Here is a 24563-nt window from a genome sequence, read left to right as displayed (position 1 = left end):
CGATGCTGCAGAGGCGTGTCAACCAAGACAGTCCTACAACATCCAGAGACTTGAGGTACTCAGGGCGGATCTCATCCACCCCCGGCGCTTTGCCACCGAGGAGCTTGCGAACTGCCTCAGTGACTTCAGCCCCGGTGATGAATGAATCGACCTCCAAGTCCCCAGTCTCTGCTTCCTCTACGGAAGACATGACAGAGGGATTGAGGAGATCCTCGAAGTATTCCTTCCACCGCCCGACAATATCCCTAGTCGAGGTCAACAGCTCCCCACCTCCACTGTAAACAGTGTTGGCAGAAAGCTGCTTCCCCCTCCTGAGGCGCCGAACGGTTTGCCAGAATTTCCTCGAGGCCGACCGGTAGTCCTCCTCCATGGCCTCCCCGAACTCCTCCCAGACCCGAGTTTTTGCTTCTACAACCGCCCGAGCTGCCGCATGCTTGGTCCGCCGGTACCCATCAGCTGCCTCAGGAGTCCTATGAGCCAACCAGGCCCGATAGGACTCCTTCTTCAGCTTGACGGCATCCCTTACTTCCGGTGTCCACCACCGGGTTCGGGGGTTGCCGCCACGACAGGCACCGCCGACTTTACGGCCACAGCTATGGACGGCTGCATCAACAATGGAAGTGGAGAACATGGTCCATTCGGACTCAATGTCTCCAACCTCCCTCGGGATCTGGTTGAAGCTCTCCCGGAGGTGGGAGTTGAAAACTTCCCTGACAGCGGGTTCCGCCAGACGTTCCCAACAGACCCTCACGGTACGTTTGGGTCTGCCAAGTCTGTCCCGCTTCTTCCCCTGCCAGCGAATCCAACTCACCACCAGGTGGTGATCAGTTGACAGCTCAGCCCCTCTCTTTACCCGAGTGTCCAAGACATACCGCCGAAGGTCAGATGATACGACTACAAAGTCGAAAGTCCAGTGGTTGATTTTACTGTCCATTCATTATTAGAGCGCTTTTTTTTTTTTTTTTTTTTTTCCCCCTTTTTGTAACAACCAATCACAGCTTTTAGAAGACTGTGTCATGCCTAGCAATGGGGTCAGCCACACCTCCTCACTAAGATAAAAGTTTCTGTACCCTCCTTGCTCAGAGTTGCTCTCAGACACATCCTGACACATCCTCACTCTTAAGCTAAGTGTGAGGGCCACTACCTGGGGATCGGGCTGGATTGGGAGCACCACCCCTTGTGGGTGGGGCTGAAAGCTTCCTGCTTTTATAAACACAGGTGCAACTAATTAGTCCCTCTCTCTGTCTGTCTGAAGCTGGGTGAATGGTGTGGCAGTTTCCCTGGTGTGCAGGTATGGGGGATTTGGGGAGAGAGGAATGCATTTGTTATATTATATGTAGTCTCATGTATTAACTAACACTTTTAGGAGAAGAGGGTTAGCATCTGTCCGATTTGTGCTGCAGAGAGCCAGTCAATCTTGTCCAGTGCTGACTGCATGCAGGGCCCCAAATTGTCCGAGGTAAACTGAATTGCTAAGATAGGAGGGTTAATCCCCTCTAAGGTATTTATATCATTTTTTCTTACTGACTTGTCATTTCCCCTTCCCAAATAGTGCCAGACTGCTGTTTTGTCTACCAGAATCATCTGTACTGCGCTGTATTACCTGCTAGAGTTATCTTTACTGGGTGTTGTTGCCTGTGTGTTGGGACTACCACTTGGGCTCTCATTGTTGGGCAGCAAGATTTTATTGGACTGTTTTAAGTAGCCTTTTACGCTCGATTATTTGGACTGTTAAAGGGCCTGATTGTGTTGGGGTGTATTTAGTTACCATTGTAGTGTTTGCTGTGTCTTGCAGTGCGCATGTGGTGGTTTGGTTGGGGCTGTTTGTAGAATCTCCCCATGGTAAGTACCCTGCCTAGTCTCTCTACTACTCTGCCTACTCGTTTTTTAAGTGTTTTAGAATTATTTGGGATAGTGTTGCAAAATAAAGTTGTTGTTTTTTTTCTTGACTAACTGTCCTTTCTTTTCCACCCAGCCTTTGTGTTTTATACCAAGCTTTTAATTAATAAATCTTGTTTGAGCTGAATGCACGTCTTCAGGCTCCGTGAATCTTTGTATGGTGTCAAAGCTCAGGTAGTTGAGGTTGCTACTGACCACCGTGGTTACATAGCCGGTCTCTATCTCTCCCTCCTCACCCTGAGTTGGGTCACATAAGTTTCCTTGCTCGGAATTTTAAGGCTAAGTTAGGAGCTCTCGTAGAGGACGCTAAGAAGCTTTGTGAATACGGCCCCTGGTGATTTCTACGAGACCATTCCAAAAAATCATCCACCACTGCTCTGTATTCCCCCTTATCTTCCATCCTTTATATGCCCCACCACCATTGAGTCATCCGCAAACTTCTGTAGGTGCCACGATGAAGAGTTGTACTAAAAGTCTGAGGTGTACAAGGTGAAGAGAAAATGAGACAGAACAGTCCCCTGTGGTGCCCCTGTTGTTATGGCTGGGTTTTTTGCTTTGATTATGTTTTTGGTTTTGTGTCTCTCCAGGGCTGGTACGTGGCAGGGGCGGGGCTGACCTCACCTGAGACTAAGCAGCAGCCAGATGCACCTGCAATTAATTTTCACTGATCAGAGCTCCCTCTCTTAAGCGCCCTTCTCTCACTCTCAGGTGCCAGAAGATTATGGTTCTTCCCCATGTGAGTCTCGTATGGTTGATGGTCTCTGGTCCCTGCCACGTATCTCCCGCCACTGAGTTAAGCCTTTGTTCAGTTCTCGAGTGTGTTTTGTTTTGCCTGAGTGCCTGTTTTTCTCTGATGGTGATTTTTTGTTCTTCAGTGCTGTCGAGTTGTTTTTTCCTCCAGTACGTGTTATTTTGTCTGCCTGTGTGCATTTTTCCCCTAACAGAGTTTTTTGTTTCAGCTGAGTGTTTTCCTTCAGCCTTGTTTCCTGTCATCGCCGGCCTATGCGCCTTCCCAGTTTTTTGGAGTTTTGTGTTTCCGCTGTTCAAGTTTCCCTCCAGCGCAGACTGTTCTTCCTCAGCAGCGCACTGAATCCAGCCTCTGAGAGTTTTCTGTTGGTGCTTTGTGAAATAAACTGTCTTATTATTTCCACTCTGCTTTTGAGTCCTGCCTTGGCGTCATACCTGTACTACTTTCCACGATCTCAGACAGAACATTGCCCAGTCGGACAAACTATAGTCTGTCTGTCAGGTAATCCGTAATCCAGGAGATTGTGGGCGCGTCGACTCCCATCACTCGCAGTTTCTCACCCAAGAGCAGTGGCTGAATGATATTAACTGCACTGGAGAAATCAAAGAAAGTGATCCTCACTGTGTTGCCGCTACAATCCAGGTGGGAGTGAGCATGCTGCAGCAGGTGTATGATGGTCATCCACACCTAGATGGGGTTGTAGAGGGTCGAGTGATGATTTGTGTTTGGAGGTGGGCCAGGACCCTCTCCAGCACCTTCATCATAAGCAATATAAGGGCAACGGGTCGGTAGTCTTTGGGGCCAGATGGAGATTTCTTCTTTGGAACAGGAACCATGCAGGATGTCTTCCACAGCACCGGAACTCTCTGCAGGCTCAGGCTCAGGTTGAAGAGGTGTCCCAGGATCACAGACAGCTGGCTGGCACAAGTCCTCAGGACTCTGGAACTAATGCCGTCAGGGCCAGCAGCCTTGCCCAGGTGCAGCATCTCCAGCTGTCTTATGTGACAGCTCCTGTATGTTTGTGTGGTGTGACTAATTGTGTTGTCTCTGAGGTGGGAGCTGATTGCAGTGGCGACCAGGAGGACCTGATTGTGGTTGTTGGAGCACCCGGGCTCAGTGCTCCACAGGATAAAAAAAGGCCCAGCTTCTTGCCTGTGTGTGCGTGTCTCTCTCTCTCAGATCCTGACCACGCTTGCACCTTCTTGGTTTGGTTAAACTTTAGTTTACTTTACTGCACAACACCCATCACAACATCACATCCATGCAACCACATGAACACTACTGATATTACTGAACCACACCCCATTTAGTTTGGATTATTGTTGGCTTGCAATAACTAGGAATTGACTAGGAATACTCACAAGAAATCTCAGGGAACAAAGAAAGCCACACATAAGGGGATGATGCGACCAAGACAAAGGGAAACACACTGGGCTCTATTTTCGTCCCTGCCGCTGGCATAAAAGTGCGCTGAAAGCTCGCCACCCCAGTCCTGGTCACTGCTGGGCAAGTGGATTTTCGTAAACCAGTGGAGTCATACGCCTAGGTCACCAATACGTCATGGGCAGGTTTCCACAGTGTCTGGCAATTCACTGCGATCAATAATTAGGAACAGCCATGATTCAATGCAACTATCCAGCAGCACATACAGTCAGACCTAATGTTATGATTGTTATGATTTGTTGCATTTGTTTGGTGTATCCTGGATGCTGTGTGTCATCCTGGGCACAAGAGGGTATGTGTGTGTGTGCATGTGTGTGTGTTCTGCTCTCTCTGCCCTTATTACAGGTTGGGAGGCGTGATTGGTCAGTGCTGCTACTTAAGGGGGAGGTTGGTGGACCGTCTCCCTCTCCTGCTTATCCTTCCGCTTCCAAGAGACGGCTGTGTCAGATGGTGTTGCTGCCGCTGTGGCCGGTGGCTGAGATTGTGTGTGTTCGTCAACTGTGATTATTGTAAATATTATTAATATAATATTAGTATTATCCTAACGAGGTGAGTCTTATAGTAGCTGTAGGGGAGGGAAGCCGTTTAGGTTTACTTGATTTTTCTCCTGTTTTGGTTAGGGAGGATTAGAGTTTTGTATTTTATTTTTTTAAGATTCAACAAAATGGAAGTCTTTTGTTTGTTATTTTGGCCATGCCCTTCCCGACGCCATTGCTACTTGATTAAATAAATAAAAACCTTGTTAGATTGCAGAAAGTTGTGACTGGCCTTTCTTAGGAGCTGGGAGGAAGAGGGGAGCCCTTTTGTGTTGTGTCCTGGTTCCCCTAATCTGGGGCATAACACTAAATTTATATATTTTGATTAGAAACTCATCTGACCACAGCGCAAGTGCGTTCGGCACACGTAACGGTCACTCAACCTGACCAAATGTACACAGGTGAAACAGGGATGCAAACTAATCAATTAACGTCACCAGAAACAGCCGTGGCATCCTACAGAGCATATATACTGCATCTATCTCAGAGCACTCGAGAGACAGAGAGAGACAGACACACGGAAAAAATGTAAGGGATGATCGTTGTCTGCTATTACCCACATGATTTCATTCCAAATACAAATGTTATCCTTGTAATACTTAACGTTATCTACAAAGATGGAGTACATCATTGCATCTTTAATCATCTACTCTTTTGCATGTCACAGGAATAAATCACATCTGCCAAGGGAGGTCGTCGACGTGGTAGCGTGCATCGTGGCCTCTGATGCGCACCCCAGCTGTGCTGTCCTGGTCGTGGTAAGGGTGACAGCGGCTCTGACCTTCTTCGCCACTGGGTGGCATATCGTGCCTCGGTGGTGGCGATCAGTCAGTCCACTGTCTGCTCGGCTATACATGCAGTTTCCTCCAGTCTACACATCATTTTCCCTGCAACACCCCAGAGACCCAAGCCCACATTTATGTGAACCAAAGAGGGGTCCATTCCATCAATATCCAGGTGATCTGTGACTCAAATTGCCTGGTGACAAACATGTATGCCAATTTCCCTGGGTCAGCATATGACTCGTTCATCCTGGCGAATTCTAGCATCCCTACAGTCTTTCAGGGGGACACCCCTCTGGATGGGTGGCTGCTAGGTGATAATGGCTATCCACTGAAAACGTAGTTGATGACACCATACATCACACCTTCAACAGGGCGGCAGCGTGGTTTTAACTGTGTTTTCAGCAGTGCTCAGTCAGTCATCGAATGCACATTTGGGATTCTCAAAATGCGTTTTAGATTTCTGGACCATGGTGCATTTTTCATGTCATGTTGCAATTAACACAACATGGCTGTATGACGTGGATGTCACTATGAACTCATGGAGGACACATTAAGGGACTTAAGATGGAGAGAGGCTGAACTGCATATGCCGTGTTAACTGGGAAAGCAGCAGAGAGCACGGGAGAGGAGGGAGCGCCTCGCTGGCCAGCTTTGTCATTAAGTGAGTATTTGCGGTTACATCAGTTCAAAAAACATCTGACAATCAATAACTTTCCACACTAAACAGATAGACAGTATTGAAATAAATTTTGTGAGGCCGTAGATCCCGCCACTGCGAGCCTGGACTTCCCGGACCAGAACGTCAGTTCCCTCCTGGGAGAAGTTTGGGTGTCATGACAGTTTCCTGCGCGGACTCAGTCATCCTTGAAACTTGCCATGCTCCTCACCAGGTGAGGCGAGGAGCTGGTGTGATTGGTGAAGATTGGTCTTGGCTATGTCAAACCCACTCCACACGTTCTCCCCTCCCTCCTTCCGAGTTGCGCCGCTGGGTGGGACTGAGATGAGAAGGGGGAGTAGTTGCGCCAGCAGCACAGTTCACAAAAATACCAAAGTCTGTGCTGCCTCGTCCCATCGGCGAAGCAGACCTGACTCTGGCAAGTGCAGCTGGGTGAGGGTAACTTTGTGGATTTTCCAACTTGTCAAGATCAAAAGACTGCTATGACAACTGACTATACTGGTGAGTGTGCAAAAATGTGGTTTCAGGACATGAAAAGTAAACATAAAGAACTGTACATATTTGCAGAGGCTACTGTTGCTCCTCCAAGTCCAGCTGAGGACCAGCTGAGTGTCATGATTTGAGAAGTTGTGAACTTTTCAGAAAAGGTTTATCAAGAGGGCGGCACGGTGTCGCAGCAGGTAGTGCGCGTGCCGGTTCGATCCCTGGGCAGGGCCTTTCTGAAGTTTGCATGTTCTTCCCGTGCTTGCGTGGGTTCTCTCCGTGCACTCCGGCTTCCTCCCACAGACCAAAAACATGCTCATTAGGTTAATTGGTGACTGTAAAATTGCGCCTAGGTGTGAGTGTGAGCGTGAATGGCTGTTTGTCTAGTGTGTTGCCCTGCGATCAACTGGCGACCGGTCCAGGGTGTACCCCGCCTCTCACCTGCTGACAGCTGGGATAGGCTCCAGCCCCCCCGCAACCCCTAAAGGGATAGGCGGTATAGAAAATGGATGGATGGATGGGTTTATCAAGAATTAACAGACACTATGGAGCTAATAAAAATCTAATATTCACCCAGAGCATGGTGTGTGTATATGGATACACACAGGCATGTGCGCGCATGTGCGCGCATGTGTGCGCGCGCACACACACACACACATACACACACATATGTACATGGAATGCTGTGGAAATCCTTAAAAAAAAAACACAACGTTATCATTTGCAACTATTCACCGGTTTTACAAAGTGTTCCTGAACCCATGAAGTAATATCATACATGCAATCAAGTGTTTCTCAAAGTGGTGAACCTCACTCCATCCTTGCATGTGAATGACTGAGCCTTTCGATGAAGCCCCTTTCATACCAAATCATGATATTATCACCTGTTACCAATGAACCTGTTTACCTGTGGAATGTTGCAAACAGGTGTTTTTGGAGCATTCCACGATTCTCCCAGTCTTTTCTCGCTCCTGTACCAACTTGTGTGAAATGTGTTGTTTTTATCAAATTTAGGATAAGCATCTATTTTCAAAAATCAATTAAACCGATGTTGTAAAACATTAGATTAGATTATGATGTGGTCTCATGCTGTGTATTCTGCTGGAAGCACAGACCTCAACAGATGCTTTACATTCTGACATAGCTGCATGCTGCAACGTAAAAAGGCACTATCGTAAATTATTTTACATAAATGTTTAGATTTATTGCAAACAACATGCAGAAATTGAATTGTTTTTTGAACGAAATATCTAGTCTCCATGTCATCAATGTAAAGAATAATGTTCATTAAAGACTTTCACTTGAAGTGTCACCAGTGTGTGGCATGTGTGCACAGGAGGATCTACAGTGTACAGGGACATGAAAATCACAACATGAATGTTCTTTCTGGTAATGAACAGCAAGCAAATTGTTTTTTTTTTTTCAGTGTCCCTTATCTGTCTTGCATGTGCAATATTTACAAATCACCCAACATAAAGCACACACGATTTGCATTTGTACCTTTTTTTGTTTGTATATAAAACCATATGGAAGATGGTATGTGACAAGTATTAGAGCAAACAGAATGAAGAGAGAGTGGAGAACGTCTATCTTTTTGCAATCTGAAGGGGAAGATATTATCTGCAAGGAGCTGAGAGTGTGGAGGAGGCAGCCTGGGAGAGGACAGATAATCCTTGCCACTGAAAAGACAAGTGTTACATAAAATCACACACACACACACACACACACACACACACACACACACACACACACACACACACACACACACACACACACACACACACACACACACACACAGAAGAAGTCATGCAAAAGCACTGCCTACACAAACATGTTCCGAGTCTCTGTCCTTCTGTCTCTCTCCTCCTCAGTTTCCGACATGCACACACACTTTTAAAGGGTGGGGTGGTAAAATGATTTACCCATTTGAGCAATTTACACTACAATTATCAGGAAAGTAACTCTAATCTGAAATCATTTTACAAAAATAAACACAACATTAAAGGAGCCTGGAACAAAATTTACAGAAATTAAACAAGCTCCAAAATTTACTTTAATACAATCGGGAATTTTACCGCAGCCCTTGATCAATACCATACATTATTTATGTAATGAATATGCTTTTGCATGCATTCGTATCTGTGCATATGCAGGTATGACCACTTCAGTTTACACTGGCAACATTTATCTGACATCTTATTCAATGTTAACATGTACGGACACTCACAGTCTGTCACCTGTCCTGTGAAACCTTAATTCCTTATCTGAATCAATGACCTACAGGATAAAGGGTGTTGTGTGCTGTACACATTGTAAAGGCCCTTCAGGCAATTTTGCGATTTTTAATATTGGCTATATAATACAATTGACTGCAATGTACTACACAAAGTATGCAACAGCAAAACACTAATATATCGAATATATCTGTATAACCAAATATTACAAAACCTAAGTTACTGCACAAAATACAATCTTGATTTATTTTAGTTTGTCTCTCATTAATGTGGTGCAGCCAGGTTGTATGATACTTTGTAGTATCATCATAGTCAACATCATAGTCATGGTGCATAATATTATTTTGTACTGTTGCAGTTAAGTTTTATTATTATGCTTGCAAGTTATTTCATTAACATTTAGCTCATGCTGGCTCATGCTGCCTCTGACTCCGCTGCTGTATGTCCTGGACGACCATCATCAACCACTCCCCTCTCCCCCCCTCCTTCTCCTTCTCCTTCTCCCCCTCCTCCTTCTCCTCCTTCTCCTCCTTCTCACCCCCCCCCCCCCCCCATCTTCCTGTGTGAGCCCTCTTCACACCTCCTCAAACTGCCAGACTATCCTCACTCACCAATTTGAGGATTACACCACACCTCCCCCACCTGTCACCTCCACAGTATGCTTCACTGCTGACCAGGTGAGAAGACAGCTGATGAGACTCCACTCTAACAAAGCTCCAGGCCCTGATTGTGTCAGCCCCAGGGTGCTCAAAGCCTGTGCCCCCCAGCTGTGTGGAGTTATTCAACATATCTTCAATATGAGCCTAAGTCTCCAGGGGGTCCCCATGCTGTGGAAGACGTCGTGCCTCGTTCCTGTGCCAAAGACATCACGGCCCAGGGACTCAAAGGATTACAGACCTGTGGCATTGACCTCCCACATTATGAAGACTCTGGAGAGACTCGTCCTGGAACAGCTCCGGCCCCTGGTCAAGCCACTGTTGGACCCCCTCCAGTTCGCCTATCAGCCCCGACTTGGAGTTGAGGACGCCATCATCTACCTGCTCAACCGTGTCTACGCCCACCTGGACAAGCCGGCGAGCACTGTGAGAGTCATGTTTTTTGACTTCTCCAGTGCATTCAACACCATTCGTCCAGCTCTACTGGGTGACAAGCTGACAGCGATGCAGGTGGACGCCCCCCTGGTGTCCTGGATTGTGGACTACCTGACTGGCAGAAAACAGTATGTGCGCCTGCAACACTGTGTGTCGGACAGAGTGGTCAGCAACACTGGGGCCGAATAAGCTAAGGACTATCATGGACAATGTCTCACACCCACTTCATGATGTGCTGGCCAGGCACAGGAGTACGTTCAGTAAGAGACTAATACCACCAAAACTGAGGACTGAACGATACAGGAAATCATTCCTACCTGTGGCCATTAACCTGTACAACTCCTCCCTCTGAATGGCCCTTGGACTTCACTGTCACTGTCTGGTCTGTTCTGTTGAATATTTTACAATTTCACTTTGCACATCTGATTCCGGCCCTGCAATCGGCTGGCGACCAGTTCAGGGTGTACCCCGCCTCTCGCCCATTGTAGCTGGGATAGGATCCAGCCCCCCACAACCCCGAAAGGGATAGGCGGTATAGATAATGGATGGATGGATGGACATCTGATTCCATTTTGCACATTTTTTTTTGCACATCCAATATACTCAGTATATTACTTATTTTTATTACTGTACATTTCATTGTGTTGCATATTTTGTGTTGTATATTTCTTAATTTGTGTTGTATATTTCTTATTTACATATATCTTTAGTATTAATATTCTGTTTCTTAATATTGCCTTTATATTTATTCCTTCTTGTTCTTTCTCTCTTTTTTATTCTAATCTGTAATTCTGTTTTGTGTGGAGCACTGTACAAAAAACAGTTTCCCCTCGGGGATCAATAAAGGAATTCTGATTCTGATTACACCCCGTCAGGGTAGTCTAAAAGTGCACCACAGCCTGGTCCTGACTCTATCCCACTGGATCCTTGACCTCTCTCCAATAAGTCAGTGTCTTTTGCATGTTTTAGTAGTCCAGATGTTCAGGTTTTTTACAAATGGTCAGCAGCGTTTATAGGATTTGAAGAAATCCTCCAAGGATTTTTTTTTTTTTTTCAAACAAGCTCTATTTTGATGCTTTTTTTAAAATACACTCTGGCACCTTCTTTCAAAGTTGGCCTATACAGTATGTCTTAACTGTTGAAAAATTAAAATGTGCACCTCATAATTGTTCGTTGCTTTCCAGATCATGAATTCTGATATTAAAAATATTAGTAGTTAGTAATTAATAGGCTATTGAGTAGAAACAGAATACTTCACCACTGAAACACTTACTGGAAAAACTGTTTATACACATTTATGTTAACACTGACCCACAATGGTGTGTCTTTATTCCCTAGTTTAATCTGACATCTCTTTTAAAAATAATGTTATCAGTTCAACGAGTAGCCTAAAGTTTTATTTTATGGAAGTTGTGGTAACTCAGCTTATAAGAAGAATGTGGGTGTTGTCACTGTTGTTGCAGGACTACCACAGTGCCACTGCGCAAAACATGAAACATAATGTCATAACTTGCTAATGCTCCAAATACACCAATTTGTAACATTCTACAGGTTCATCATTGATCATGATTGGGTATGAAAGGGGCATCCTGGAAAGGCTCAGTCGATCACAAGCAAGGATGGAGAGAGGTTCACCACTTTGTGAACACATGATTGTATAAAGAATGTTACTACATGGGCTCAGGAACACTTCCGAAAGCCGTTGTTGGTAAACACAGTTCATTTGCAAATGATTGTATTCTGCTTTTATTTTAAATAGATTTACTTTGTATTGTTTTCAATTGAGTGTCTGTCACATTCTGGTTTATGTATATTTTACAGTGAGTGAATGATGTAACTGAAGTGTTGGTGATTTGCAGCTGGGGAAAAACAAGCTGATCGGAGAATGTGTGTGGAGAACATGAAGAGGAGGAGAGAGAGGAAGGGCAAAAAAGATGATGGAAATTAGGACCCTAAGAGATAAATATCCCATCACATGAAAAGGTGATTCAGAGGGCTGCTCGACCTCAGCAGCTCTCTGTTTAGATCCACAGTCACTATCTCTGATGATGGAGTCAGTGGAAGCAGCTGATCTCTGCATCCCTCCACTCAACACCTCCTGCAGGTCAATGCCTGTGACTCCCAAGGTCATGTTCATCAAAACACTGCTGTCCTGCATTGCTCTGCTCACTGTGACACTCAACTTATTGGTCATCATCTCCATCTCCCACTTCAGGCACAGACACTTTTCTTGAAATATAACAGCTAATAGTATGTATGAGTTTAATTCATGAATGGAAGTTTTGTTTATTTTATGCTAGCAAAACCGACTCTATCTCTCAGATCTTACTATGTACAAGGTTTTTGACTGTTTTTAAAAAGGTACGACAAGTCAGAGATCTCTGAACATTAATATGAAAATGAAAATGTCAGTTTCATTGTTTTTTTCTGTATAAATGTGTCACAATAGCAGTAATGATGATCTACTTCATAATACCACCACACCATAGTAGTGACTAGTTTGGGTTGAGTAATATTATGAGCTTTATGTAGCATGTAGGCTATGTAGCATTCAGTTTTCACATTGCTGTGTTGACAAAAGTACAAATTCACTTCCCATGTTTTGTCTGTATTCTCACAATGATAGCTGTCCTCTAAAAGTCATTTACACTCAATACGAGGCACTAATCATAATTTCCCCCCTCCAGGCAGCTCCAGACCCCCACCAATCTCATCCTCCTCTCCCTGGCTGTGTCTGACTTGCTGGTGGGCCTTGCGGTGATGCCACCTTCAATTGCCATGCTGCAGTCCTGTCGCTCTCTGGGTAAAATCTCATGTGTTCTTTTGTACCCATTAGGCTTTATCCTCACCTCTGCTTCTGTTGGGAACATGGTGCTCATATCAATGGACCGCTATGTGGCTATTTGTTACCCTCTGCGTTATTCTTCCATGGTAACACCAAGCAGAGCTCAAATCTGTGTGTCTCTGTGTTGGATCTTTTCTGTTATCTACAATGTTATAATACTGAAAGATTACTTGTCACAAATAGATTTGTCTTATTCCTGCTACCAAGAATGTAAAGTTATCATAAACTACATTTCAGGGACAGTAGACTCGCTTCTCACCTTTTTCGGCCCTGTTGCTGTGATCATAATTCTCTATATGAGAGTGTTTATGGTGGCTGTGTCACAAGCACGTGTCATGAGGTCTCAAATTTCAACTGTCAAAACAAATACTGTAACTGTAAAAAAATCAGAGATGAGAGCTGCGAGAACTCTTGGTATTATCCTTCTTGTGTTTATACTTTGTCTGTGTCCATACTACATCCCTTCTATAACAGGACAGGACACTACACCTGGTAAAGATTCATCAGCTCAACTTTGGCTGTTCTATTGTAACTCCAGTTTCAATCCTCTGATCTATGCCTTTTTCTACCCCTGGTTTAGAAAAGCAGTTAAACTCATTGTCAGTCTTCAGATACTGCAGCCAGGTTCCAGAGAGGCCAAGATCATGTTGAGATAAGCAATGTAATGTATGGAAAAAGACTAGACACAGGACAGTAAAAGAAACATTCAGGATGTAAACCACTATACTTCAGGGAAGATTGAGTTATATAACACTCATGGTTTTGAAAAGCTATTGAATATGCAGTTGCCCACAGCGCACTTGAAAACTGAACTTTTTTCCACAATGAATGAGGTGCAGGAGTTGTCTCAATAATGTATAGAAAGAAAGTAAACCCTACACTGTGTGGCATAAATTGACTGAATAGCCAAATAGAGTTCATCCCAAGTAATTTAATTGGGGCCTATGTTAACATTGTAAGCTACTGATGTATTCTCTGGCATTGAACACAAAAAAGTCCTATCCTGACACATTGCTGTTTCAGTATGTAGTTAAAGGATGGGTTTTCCAGACAATTTTCTGTGATGCTGTGTTCTGTCCAGACTGTACAAAACCCAGACTCAAGGCATGATTTGGAACAGAAGTATTAGTCCTTATCCACAAAGTTGTTGTCAGAACAAACAAAATGTGTGGTCAAATCAAATATGACGCTGAAAAACATTGTTTTGAAATTGTTGTTGTCATATTAAAGACCAAATGAATATTTTCACCATGTGACTGTAGGGTGAAACTAGACAAAATTTCCCCTGGGGAAATTTTTAAAGGGCCACGGGGGCTACTGCCAGTGTACGTTATGACAATGCTAACAGCTACTAATGCTAAGCTAACATTAGCATATTAGTGCAACAACCTCATATCAAAGTTAAACCTGTTGATAGGACCTCATGTTAGCGTTAACCACAATGCTAACAGTGGCTAATGTTAAGCTAACATTAGCATGTCTGTTACTTGACATTGACATTCAATTGACATTGAAAAGATCTCAAACACCATTAGAATGCATTCAAGAATCATTTTACCATAGGTTAGCATGTTAGCATTAGCATGCTAATCATTAGCTTATTAGCACAACAACCCGACATCAAAAGTCAAACCTGTATGCACCAACAAGTTCATAGGACCTCATGTTAGCATTAGCTTGTTAGCATTGTGGCTAATGCTAACAGGCCAACATCACTCATCACATCAGTGGTTCCCAACCTTTTTTGTCTTGTGTACCCCTTGAGCCTTTTTGTCATACCATGGCTGTGTCCTAATTGAGGGGCTGCATCCTTCGGAGGACGCATTTGAAGGCCAATTACGTCATAGCGCTGCGCGAAGGCTGTCCCAATTCGTCCAAATTCGAAGGGTCCTCCAAATGCAGCCAACAAATGCGTCCTCCTTTTCCCTGTTTTGGGAGGATGCATTGCTACTATCCTTTGCAGCCTGCCATATCCCAAGATGCGTTGCGCACCGATTGTTTTTTTTAACAATAGCGACCAACAGCACCAGCAACATTCTTTATTATTATTATCATTATATCGAACAATAATTTTGTCTGTTGACATAACAGAAAATATGTTTTATATGTCATTTTGTAAGCAAGGAGCAGGCGGAGGAATTTATTGACTTCCGTGGTCAAAACGACCATCTGTTTACAGGGGCCAAAAACACGGCCACACTCGGATGGAGGTAACTGTTGAGGCATAAATGAATAGCCCATTTGTTCTCTATACATACTCTATTTGTATGTGAAAGTTACATAAAGGAACCCAAATCTTGTACAAAGACCAAAGTACAAACATAATCTTTGGATCACATCAAATGAATGTTGTTTTTAGGTGGGGGTGGGAATTTTATGTCTGTCCTGGGGCCCGCTGCACAAAAGTGAGCTCAACCAATCCAAAACATGAGCCTCCAGGCTTAATCGGTTGCACAAAGACCAAGCCAGGATGAGCAGACACGGATTCAACAAGCCAGGTGAAACCTATCCTGGATAAGTATGTGCACGCGGCTTCCTCAAATAGACCCCGCCATGATCACAGATTCACTGATTCACCATGGCAACTAGAGCGGCGTACTTTTCCCCGTCGGAGGCAAAAGTCCTCATGGAGGCTTACAAGGGGGCGAAGGACCAAATTAAAAAGAAAGGCAACACCGCCACAGTTATAAAACAATGAGAGAAAGCGTGGCAAAGTATTGCAGACTGCCTGAATGCATAAGTAGCGCACAAATACCCACTCACTGCTCCGCTGAAACCATCACAATTACAATCCAAATAGTTGATTAACATCTCCGAAAACGTAGTTGTTCTCTGATTATGAAATTGTAAGTGAAATTTTGTAAATGGAACTCCATCAGACCGTATAACTCCTTGTTATACCATAGTCTGGGTGAATATTCGATTCTGATTGGCTGTAGGGTGTCCGTTAAAAAGTGGTGTAGGACACCTATAAAAAAGTTCTGGTCAAATAGCCTGATTGTTCTAAATTATTGCGCTGGCTCAAACGCTAGTTGGTAACAGAAACTGTCTTGCTTACCTTACTTACTTACTTGCTTGATACAGGGTGAATGGTGGATAATATTTATAAAAACGATTTAGGATAGACTTACTTGCTTGATACACATTTAATGATCTGAGTCAATGGTGGATAACATTTCTTGCAATAAAAACGATTTACAGTAGGAAACTATCTGTGGACTTTGATTCTTTGAAACAAAATGCCGCATCATCCTCTGGACACACACAAGCGGTAAGAGGTGCACTTGCCCTCTGAAATGATACTTTGTATCACGGAACATAACGTTACGCAATCATCTCACTTCCCTCCACTGATTAGGCCTAATATAACAGCTGCGGCCGACCAAGCTGCAGGTTCTGTGGCCAGAGCCAGTTACCTTGGCAACGCGTCACAACGAGAGATATTAAATAGTCCACTTCTTGTGAAAAAACATACAATTTTAACGGTAAAAAACAACATTAAAGTATTAATAATTGATTTAATATTTATTTCTTTCATAAGTGACCATGAGCTTCGCGTTGGACGGTTCACGCCTCCGTGTCGTCCATTCATTTCTGATAATGGACACCTCGTCGGGCATTATCTCTTACATAATTTCCCTTTGGGATAAATAAAGTTGATCTTATCAAGTTAGATTGATTTGGCCTCTTATGTTTGTGCCGTATACAAGCTTGCAGGCTTCTGCATCCATTCATTTGTCTGTTCATTTCTTGTGTACGGATTTGTCCTGCATTTATTTCAGTGTGCAGACATGTGGGGTGTATTATATACAGACCTTTGAATGTGTATTTATTCTTGTGTTGTATAATATGCTTTGATTCTGTGCTTTCTATCTTGTAGAGTCACTGTGTGACTTCAGTTTGGAAAGGAACTGATGCTTTGATTTATCCTTATTCAATAAAAGAACATCATGTTACTCTTTGATGTGTATTTATATTAAACAAGAGCAACTGAATTTTAGTTGATACGAAAACTCTATTGAATGTTAAAGCTTAGACCAATAATGCTTCATTTCTCCATCTATTACACCTTGGCTTCTTAATATGGTTCTGTGTATTTTATATATAGTCTATGGGAAACTGTCTATTTGATGATTGCAACATCATCTAAAATCATCATTTGTCTACAATGATTGAAATTAATTAAAATAGAAATTAATGATCCTTCCCGTAGGCCCACCACCCGCAGGAAGGATCAGAAGGGGCCGGTGCTATGTGGAATGGGTAGCAGTCGTGGGCGGGGGCCCCGACGACCCAAACCCTGGACAACGACTCTGGCTATGGGGACATGGAATGTCACCTCACTGTGGGGGAAAGAGCCTGAGCTAGTGCGGGAGGTTGAGCGGTACCGGCTAGAGATAGTCGGGCTCACGCACAGTCTGGGCTCTGGAACCCAACTCCTTGAGAGAGGCTGGACTCTCTTCTACTCTGGAGTTGCCCGCGGTGAGAGGCGGCGAGCTGGTGTGGGCTTGCTTATAGCCCCCCAGCTCAGCCGCCATGTGTTGGAGTTCTCCCCGCTGAGTGAGAGGGTCGCTTCCCTGCACCTTCGGGTTGGGGACAGGTCTCTCACTATTGTTTCGGCCTACGGGCCGAACAGTAGCGTAGAGTACCCGGCCTTCTTGGAGTCCCTGGGAGGGGTACTGGAAAGTGCTCCAACCGGGGACTCCATTGTTCTGCTGGGAGACTTCAATGCTCACGTGGGCAGCGACAGTGACACCTGGAGGGGAGTGATTGGGAGGAACGGCCTCCCCGATCTGAACCCGAGTGGTGTTCTGTTATTGGATTTCTGTGCTAGTCACAGTTTGTCCATAACGAACACCATGTTCAAGCATAAGGGTGTCCATCAGTGCACGTGGCACCAGGACACCCTAGGCCGGAGGTCAATGATCGACTTTGTAGTCGTATCATCTGACCTTCGGCGGTATGTCTTGGACACTCGGGTAAAGAGAGGGGCTGAGCTGTCAACTGATCACCACCTGGTGGTGAGTTGGATTCGCTGGCAGGGGAAGAAGCGGGACAGACTTGGCAGACCCAAACGTACCGTGAGGGTCTGTTGGGAACGTCTGGCGGAACCCGCTGTCAGGGAAGTTTTCAACTCCCACCTCCGGGAGAGCTTCAACCAGATCCCGAGGGAGGTTGGAGACATTGAGTCCGAATGGACCATGTTCTCCACTTCCATTGTTGATGCAGCCGTCCATAGCTGTGGCCGTAAAGTCGGCGGTGCCTGTCGTGGCGGCAACCCCCGAACCCGGTGGTGGACACCGGAAGTAAGGGATGCCGTCAAGCTGAAGAAGAAGTCCTATCGGGCCTGGTTGGCTCATAGGACTCCTGAGGCAGCTGATGGGTACCGGCGGACCAAGCGTGTGGCAGCTCGGGCGGTTGTAGAAGCAAAAACTCGGGTCTGGGAGGAGTTCGGGGAGGCCATGGAGGAGGACTACCGGTTGGCCTCGAGGAAATTCTGGCAAACCGTTCGGCGCCTCAGGAGGGGGAAGCAGCTTTCTGCCAACACTGTTTACAGTGGAGGTGGGGAGCTGTTGACCTCGACTAGGGATATTGTCGGGCGGTGGAAGGAATACTTCGAGGATCTCCTCAATCCCTCTGTCATGTCTTCCGTAGAGGAAGCAGAGACTGGGGACTTGGAGGTCGATTCATTCATCACCGGGGCTGAAGTCACTGAGGCAGTTCGCAAGCTCCTCGGTGGCAAAGCGCCGGGGGTGGATGAGATCCGCCCTGAGTACCTCAAGTCTCTGGATGTTGTAGGACTGTCTTGGTTGACACGCCTCTGCAGCATTGCGTGGCAGATGGGGACAGTGCCTCTGGACTGGCAGACTGGGGTGGTGGTCCCTCTTTTTAAAAAGGGGGACCGGAGGGTGTGCTCCAACTATCGGGGGATCACACTCCTCAGCCTCCCTGGTAAAGTCTATTCCAGGGTACTGGAGAGGAGAATCCGGCCGATAGTCGAACCCCGGATTCAAGAGGAACAATGCGGTTTTCGTCCTGGCCGTGGAACACTGGACCAGCTCTATACCCTCCACAGGGTGCTTGAGGGTTCATGGGAGTTTGCCCAACCAGTCCACATGTGCTTCGTGGACTTGGAGAAGGCATTCGACCGTGTCCCTCGCGTCATTCTGTGGGAGGTGCTCCAGGAGTATGGGGTTGGAGGCCCTCTGTTGAGGGCTCTACAGTCCCTGTACAACCGGAGCAGGAGCCTGGTCCGCATTGCCGGCAGTAAGTCGGACCTGTTCCCGGTGCATGTTGGACTCCGGCAGGGCTGCCCTTTGTTACCGGTTCTGTTCATCATTTTTATGGACAGGATTTCTAGGCGCAGCCAGGGGCCGGAGGGGGTTCAGTTCGGGGGCCGGCAGATTTCGTCTCTGCTTTTCGCGGATGATGTTGTCTTGTTGGCTACCTCGAGCCAGGACCTTCAGCATGCGCTGGGGCAGTTCGCAGCCGAGTGTGAAGCAGCTGGGATGAGAGTTAGCGCCTCCAAGTCCGAGGCCATGGTTCTCGACCGGAAAAAGGTGGCTTGCTCCCTTCAGGTTGGGGGAGAGTTCCTGCCTCAAGTGGAGGAGTTTAAGTATCTTGGGATCCTGTTCATGAGTGAGGGAAGGATGGAACGTGAGATCGACAGGCGGATCGGTGCAGCGGCTGCAGTAATGCGGTCGCTGTATCGGTCTGTCATGGTAAAGAAGGAGCTGAGCCGAAAGGCGAAGCTCTCGATTTACCGGTCAATCTACGTTCCTACCCTCACCTATGGTCATGAACTTTGGGTCATGACCGAAAGAACGAGGTCCCGGATACAAGCGGCTGAAATGAGTTTCCTCCGCAGGGTGGCGGGGCGCTCCCTTAGAGATAGGGTGAGGAGCTCTGTCACCCGGGAGGAGCTCAGAGTAGAGTCGCTGCTCCTCCGCATCGAGAGGAGTCAGCTGAGGTGGCTCGGGCATCTCTATCGGATGCCCCCTGGACGCCTCCCTAGGGAGGTGTTCCAGGCATGTCCCACCCGGAGGAGGCCCCGGGGAAGACCCAGGACACGCTGGGGTGACTACGTCACTCGGCTGGCCTGGGAACGCCTCGGGATCCCCCCGGAAGAGTTGGAGGAAGTGTCCGGGGAGAGGGAAGTCTGGGCGTCCCTGCTCAGACTGCTCCCCCCGCAACCCGGCCCCGGATAAGCGGAAGAAAATGGATGGATGGATGGATGGATGGATTATCACTATTACGGTTACTTGTTAATAAATGCATCATGTCAAGCGTATCGTTATGAACCTCTAGATGGCAGTATGGTTCCATAATAAAAATTCAGACAGACTTTATAAAACAGTTAAAATCACAACTTTGTCATACTTCAGGTTAGAGATACTGGGAAAACACCAATATTATGCGTACAATGAGTCCTGTAGGGTGAAAACATCAAAAGTTAAGTTTAACATAGAAGTTTGGTTATCCTGGAGTATTGAGAAAAAGCACACAAGCATATACCCTAGTTGCTTCAAGAATGTCCAATTTACAACCCATCAGCATCTGCTGATTTTTGTGGATTCCTCTGAGGCATGTCATTTGTCTCTCCAGACAGTTTTATTGTCTTGATTGCCCATGGGGCTATCAGGGGAGAATTAGCGTTGCCATGAGAAACATAGTGAGGAGAAGGTGAGGAGAAGGCAACCTTTGATGTTGAGGTGTCTGTGTCTCTGGCTTCCCCGAAAAGAAAACATGGAGGAGATTCCTCTTGGCCAGACATCTTGTCTCTGAAATTAACACCTTCCTTGTAAGCAAACCAGGTGGTCTATAACTCAACCAGTTAGACTGGTTTACAACTCCATTTCTCTGGAGTATTGCAGAGAGGGTAAGAGAAGGTCAGTTAGAGGCCAGTTCTGCTACACCTGTTATTAAATCGCTGTCCTTTAACGTACGGAGAATATTTCTCCTTCCTCTCAGTCTTTCCTCCATCTTGTCTGTTTAAGACACTCTTAGGCTTCTTAAAAGTCCTCCTCCCTCCTCCTAACAGTTTCTCACCTTAGGAGCTCTCTTAAGGCCGAAGACACTTTGTTAATAACTTTTATCTTATCAAGGGAAAATTCTAAGAATAAGCTTAGAATTCGAGGAATTCTAAGATTTTTCTAAGAATGCTGTCACTAAGAGCTACTTTTAGCCTTATGTGGCAAGTTGGACACAGAAGATATACCAAGAGATGGTGATGTATTGTCGACAACGCCACCCAGGGTAATGTCAACCCGAGGAATGGGTGATTTCACCCTTACCAGGGACACCAAGAATGAGGCTCACAGGTTCGATGACACATTGGCTGTGTCCCAATTCAGGGGCTGCATCCTTTGGAGGACCCTTCCTACGCAGCCCACGGAGGGCCACATCTGTGGGCCACATCAACCATCGGTAAATGGGACGGTCTAGCCTTCGCAGCATTTCCTGATTGCGTCACAACGTCATAACTTCTTCCCTCCTAACCCAGGAAAAACACACATACGGAGACAAAAATTTAACAGATGAAACAGAAACATAACCGACAGACGACGGAGACATAACAGACCGATGACAGACGACAATGGAGCCAGACGTTTTGTGACACCGGCGGCTCGTTTATCTCCGGCTGGGAGAGCGCCGTGGGCAGGTAACATTAACCGGCTATTTTAACCCATATTAAAGTTCATACATTACCCGTTAATGAACAATACCGTTTAGTGACAAACCCTTGCCATATAAACTATGGACTGACATATATGTCATTTAACCATGAGTCTTGATACAGGGTTCTGTATGCTGTAATTTTAATGCTATGTTTTCAAGATCTGAAAAGTGCTTGAATTGAATAGTTAAATTTGTACAAACCCTGTAAATAACCCTGACTTAATTCAATAGCCTATTAAAATGTTGTGTTATTAAACATCAGAACCATATTGAGAAGCCAAGGTGTAATAGATGGAGAAATGAAGCATTATTGGTCTAAGCTTTAACATTCAATAGAGTTTTCGTATCAACTAAAATTCAGTTGCTCTTGTTTAATCCTCCTGTTCTTACCCTCCTTTCTCCATCCAGGTAAGGCCAATGTACTGCTGCATAAACATCAGTGTTCCTGTTCTGCAATTGTTTTTCAACGATTATGACACCAGACAAGATTTTAGGCTGAGCAGAGAGTCCCTGGCAGTGCTGCTGGAGCTTCTCCACCAGGAAAGGCGACATGGATGGGGTGCCACAATAGAGACCTTGGTCTGTCTCTTCTGGCTGGCGAGTGGGACATCCTCCAGTTATGGTGGCAAGGGTGTTTGGGATGCCTCGCTCCACTGTTCACCGCATCGTCCATCGAGTTACTGAGGAGGTGGTGGCCATTCGCCACAACGGTCATCTACCTCCCTAAGACCACAGAAGACCTGGCGGCAGTAATTCAGAGGTTTGCAGGGCTGGCAAGACACAGAGCTTTTCAAAAAAACTGCTGGAGCAATCGAAGGCTGCCATGTGAGGATCAAGCCTCCAAGCAGCCCTGATGGTCACTGGTGTCGGAACAGGAAAATGTTTGCTTCAACAATCTTGCAGCACCACCAGGGACCCAGCCTCATATGTTCTCTGTAAATCTGAAAATCTCTGTAAATAGTCATTTCTGTACATTTTAAGAATGCCCACTTGTAAATAGAAATATTCATATTGTATCTTTGAAAATATCTGTAAATATCACAGAAAAAATAAAATAATTGTGTTGTCACTGAAGAGTAGTTCAAAAGTCTACTTATATTGTAAATAAGAAATGGAATAGATAATGTAACGAGGTTATAAGATTTTAATTTAGAACACAATATTTTTAAGTAACAATTTAAATCTAACAACACAGAACGTAATCAAACAGAAAAAAAAATGTAAAAAAAACATCAGCACCTGTCAATCATTTTTTGTCAATCCCATTTTCTGCAGGATTGTTCTAAACATGAGTGAAGCATGACAAAAGGTAAACACACAAGATCACATTATCACAGATATGTACACATTCACAAACAGTGACATCAGGACAGACATAATTCCCACCCCCACCCAAAAACAACATTCATTTGATGTGATCCAAAGATTATATTTGTTCCTTTATGTAACTTTCACATACAAATACAGTATGTATAAAGAACAAATGGGCTATTCATTTATGCCTCAACAGTTACCTCCATCCGAGTGTGGCCGTGTTTTTGGCCCCTGTAAACAGGTGGTCATTTTGAATCTGCTCCTTGCTCACAAAATGACATGTAAAGCATATTTTCTGTTACGTCAACAAACAAAATTATTGTTCGATATAATAACGACAATAACAATAATAATGGTGCTGCTGGTGCTGTTGGTCCCTATTGTTAAAAAAAAACGGTCGGTGCGCAAAGCATTTTGGGATATATGAGGCCGCGAAGGATAGTAGCGATGCATCCTCCGAAAACAGGGAAAAGGAGGACGCATTTGTCAGCTGCATTTGGAGGACTCTTCAAATTTGGACGAATTGGGACAGCCTTTGTGCAGCGCTATGACGTAATCGGCCTTCAAATGCATCCTCTGAAGGATGCAGCCCCTCAATTGGGACACAGCCATTGACAGAGACCAGAATCCAAAGTAACTGTACCAAAATTTATTGCCAACAATATAAATGCTATAAACCATTTGCAATTATAAAATGACCAAGCAACGATGGTCCAACATCTACTGTGCGTAGGGGCCTGAGGAGTAAAGTGGAGGGGTGCTTACCATGGAGGACGGACCAAAAAGGAACAAGGACGAATCCAAAGAAAAGAAACACACCACCTGTGAAATCTAGTTACATCAACAAAACACAGCAAACAATAAAAAAATGTACAACAGAAGACACAATTAGTGTTGGCCTATATGGGTGCCACAAACTAAAAGAAAAATGGCCAATTTGACCACACACACACACACACACACACACACACACACACACACACACACACACACACACACACAAACACACACACACACACACACACAATAAAATACACTCACGCCACACCTGCACACACCCAATTGGCCAAAAGCAATATAGAACATAAAACAACACTCAACCCTCAAATAAATCCCACCAAAACCCCCTGCCAATTAACAAAGTAGAAAAAAAAGTAAAATGATAAACCATTCAATTAAAACAATAAACCAAATTATAAAGCATGCTGATACAATCCTTTTTCCACTCTTTCTTTGTGAATCTTTCTTTTTGAATCTTTCTGTTACGATACAATACAATACAATACAATACAACACAATACAATACAATACATTACAATACAATACAATCTAGATATTAGTGATGGGAATTCCGGGTCTTCTAAGAGAGCCGGTTCCCACAGCTCGGCTCTTTTGAAAGAGCTGGCTCTTCCGGCTCTTAAGTGGGTCCTCAGTTTTTTGTTGCTTAAATTAATTTATTACCAACATAATGTAAAATGATGTGTAAAATTAATTACTAATTTACTAAATACTAATTAGTAATTACTAATTACTACTCCAGCGTTTTGTCTGTCGCAGATCTCTGTATGTGTGTGTTCTCTGTGTGTGTGGGTGTGTGTGTGTGTGTGTGTGCGCTCGCTTGCGCTGTGTCTGTAATCAGAATCAGAAAAGCCTTTATTGCCAAGTACGGTTTTACACATATGAGGAATTTGCTTTGGTGAAGTTGGTGCATGACACATCTAGTAAAAAATAAGTGATTAAAGTAGTAAAAAATATAACAATATAATAACAATAACAATACAATACAATAATAATTAATGTAATTTATAATGCACTTTATATCAAATGAGC

General features: G+C 44.9%; 3 protein-coding genes across 3 annotated transcripts in view; 2 read left to right on the top strand and 1 right to left on the bottom strand.

The window, feature by feature from the left end:
- LOC139329877 (mitochondrial adenyl nucleotide antiporter SLC25A24-like) overlaps window positions 1-24563 on the top strand; it is a 378717-nt gene that overhangs the window by 122752 nt on the left and 231402 nt on the right. The window lies entirely within an intron of this gene.
- LOC139329891 (EEIG family member 2-like) overlaps window positions 1-24563 on the bottom strand; it is a 354478-nt gene that overhangs the window by 110660 nt on the left and 219255 nt on the right. The gene's annotated exons all lie outside the window — the stretch shown is intronic.
- On the top strand, window positions 11944-13396 carry LOC139330132 (trace amine-associated receptor 13c-like). The gene is made up of 2 exons (XM_070960868.1): window positions 11944-12110; window positions 12583-13396. Exons 1-2 carry the CDS (start codon window positions 11944-11946, stop codon window positions 13394-13396), a joined length of 981 nt encoding a protein of 326 aa, XP_070816969.1.

Source organism: Chaetodon trifascialis, chromosome 4 (genome assembly GCF_039877785.1).
Source record: "Chaetodon trifascialis isolate fChaTrf1 chromosome 4, fChaTrf1.hap1, whole genome shotgun sequence".
Taxonomy (NCBI): Eukaryota; Metazoa; Chordata; class Actinopteri; order Chaetodontiformes; family Chaetodontidae; genus Chaetodon; species Chaetodon trifascialis.
The sequence above is the reverse complement of the archived record's forward strand: the minus strand, read 5'-3'. Positions and strand labels throughout refer to the sequence as shown.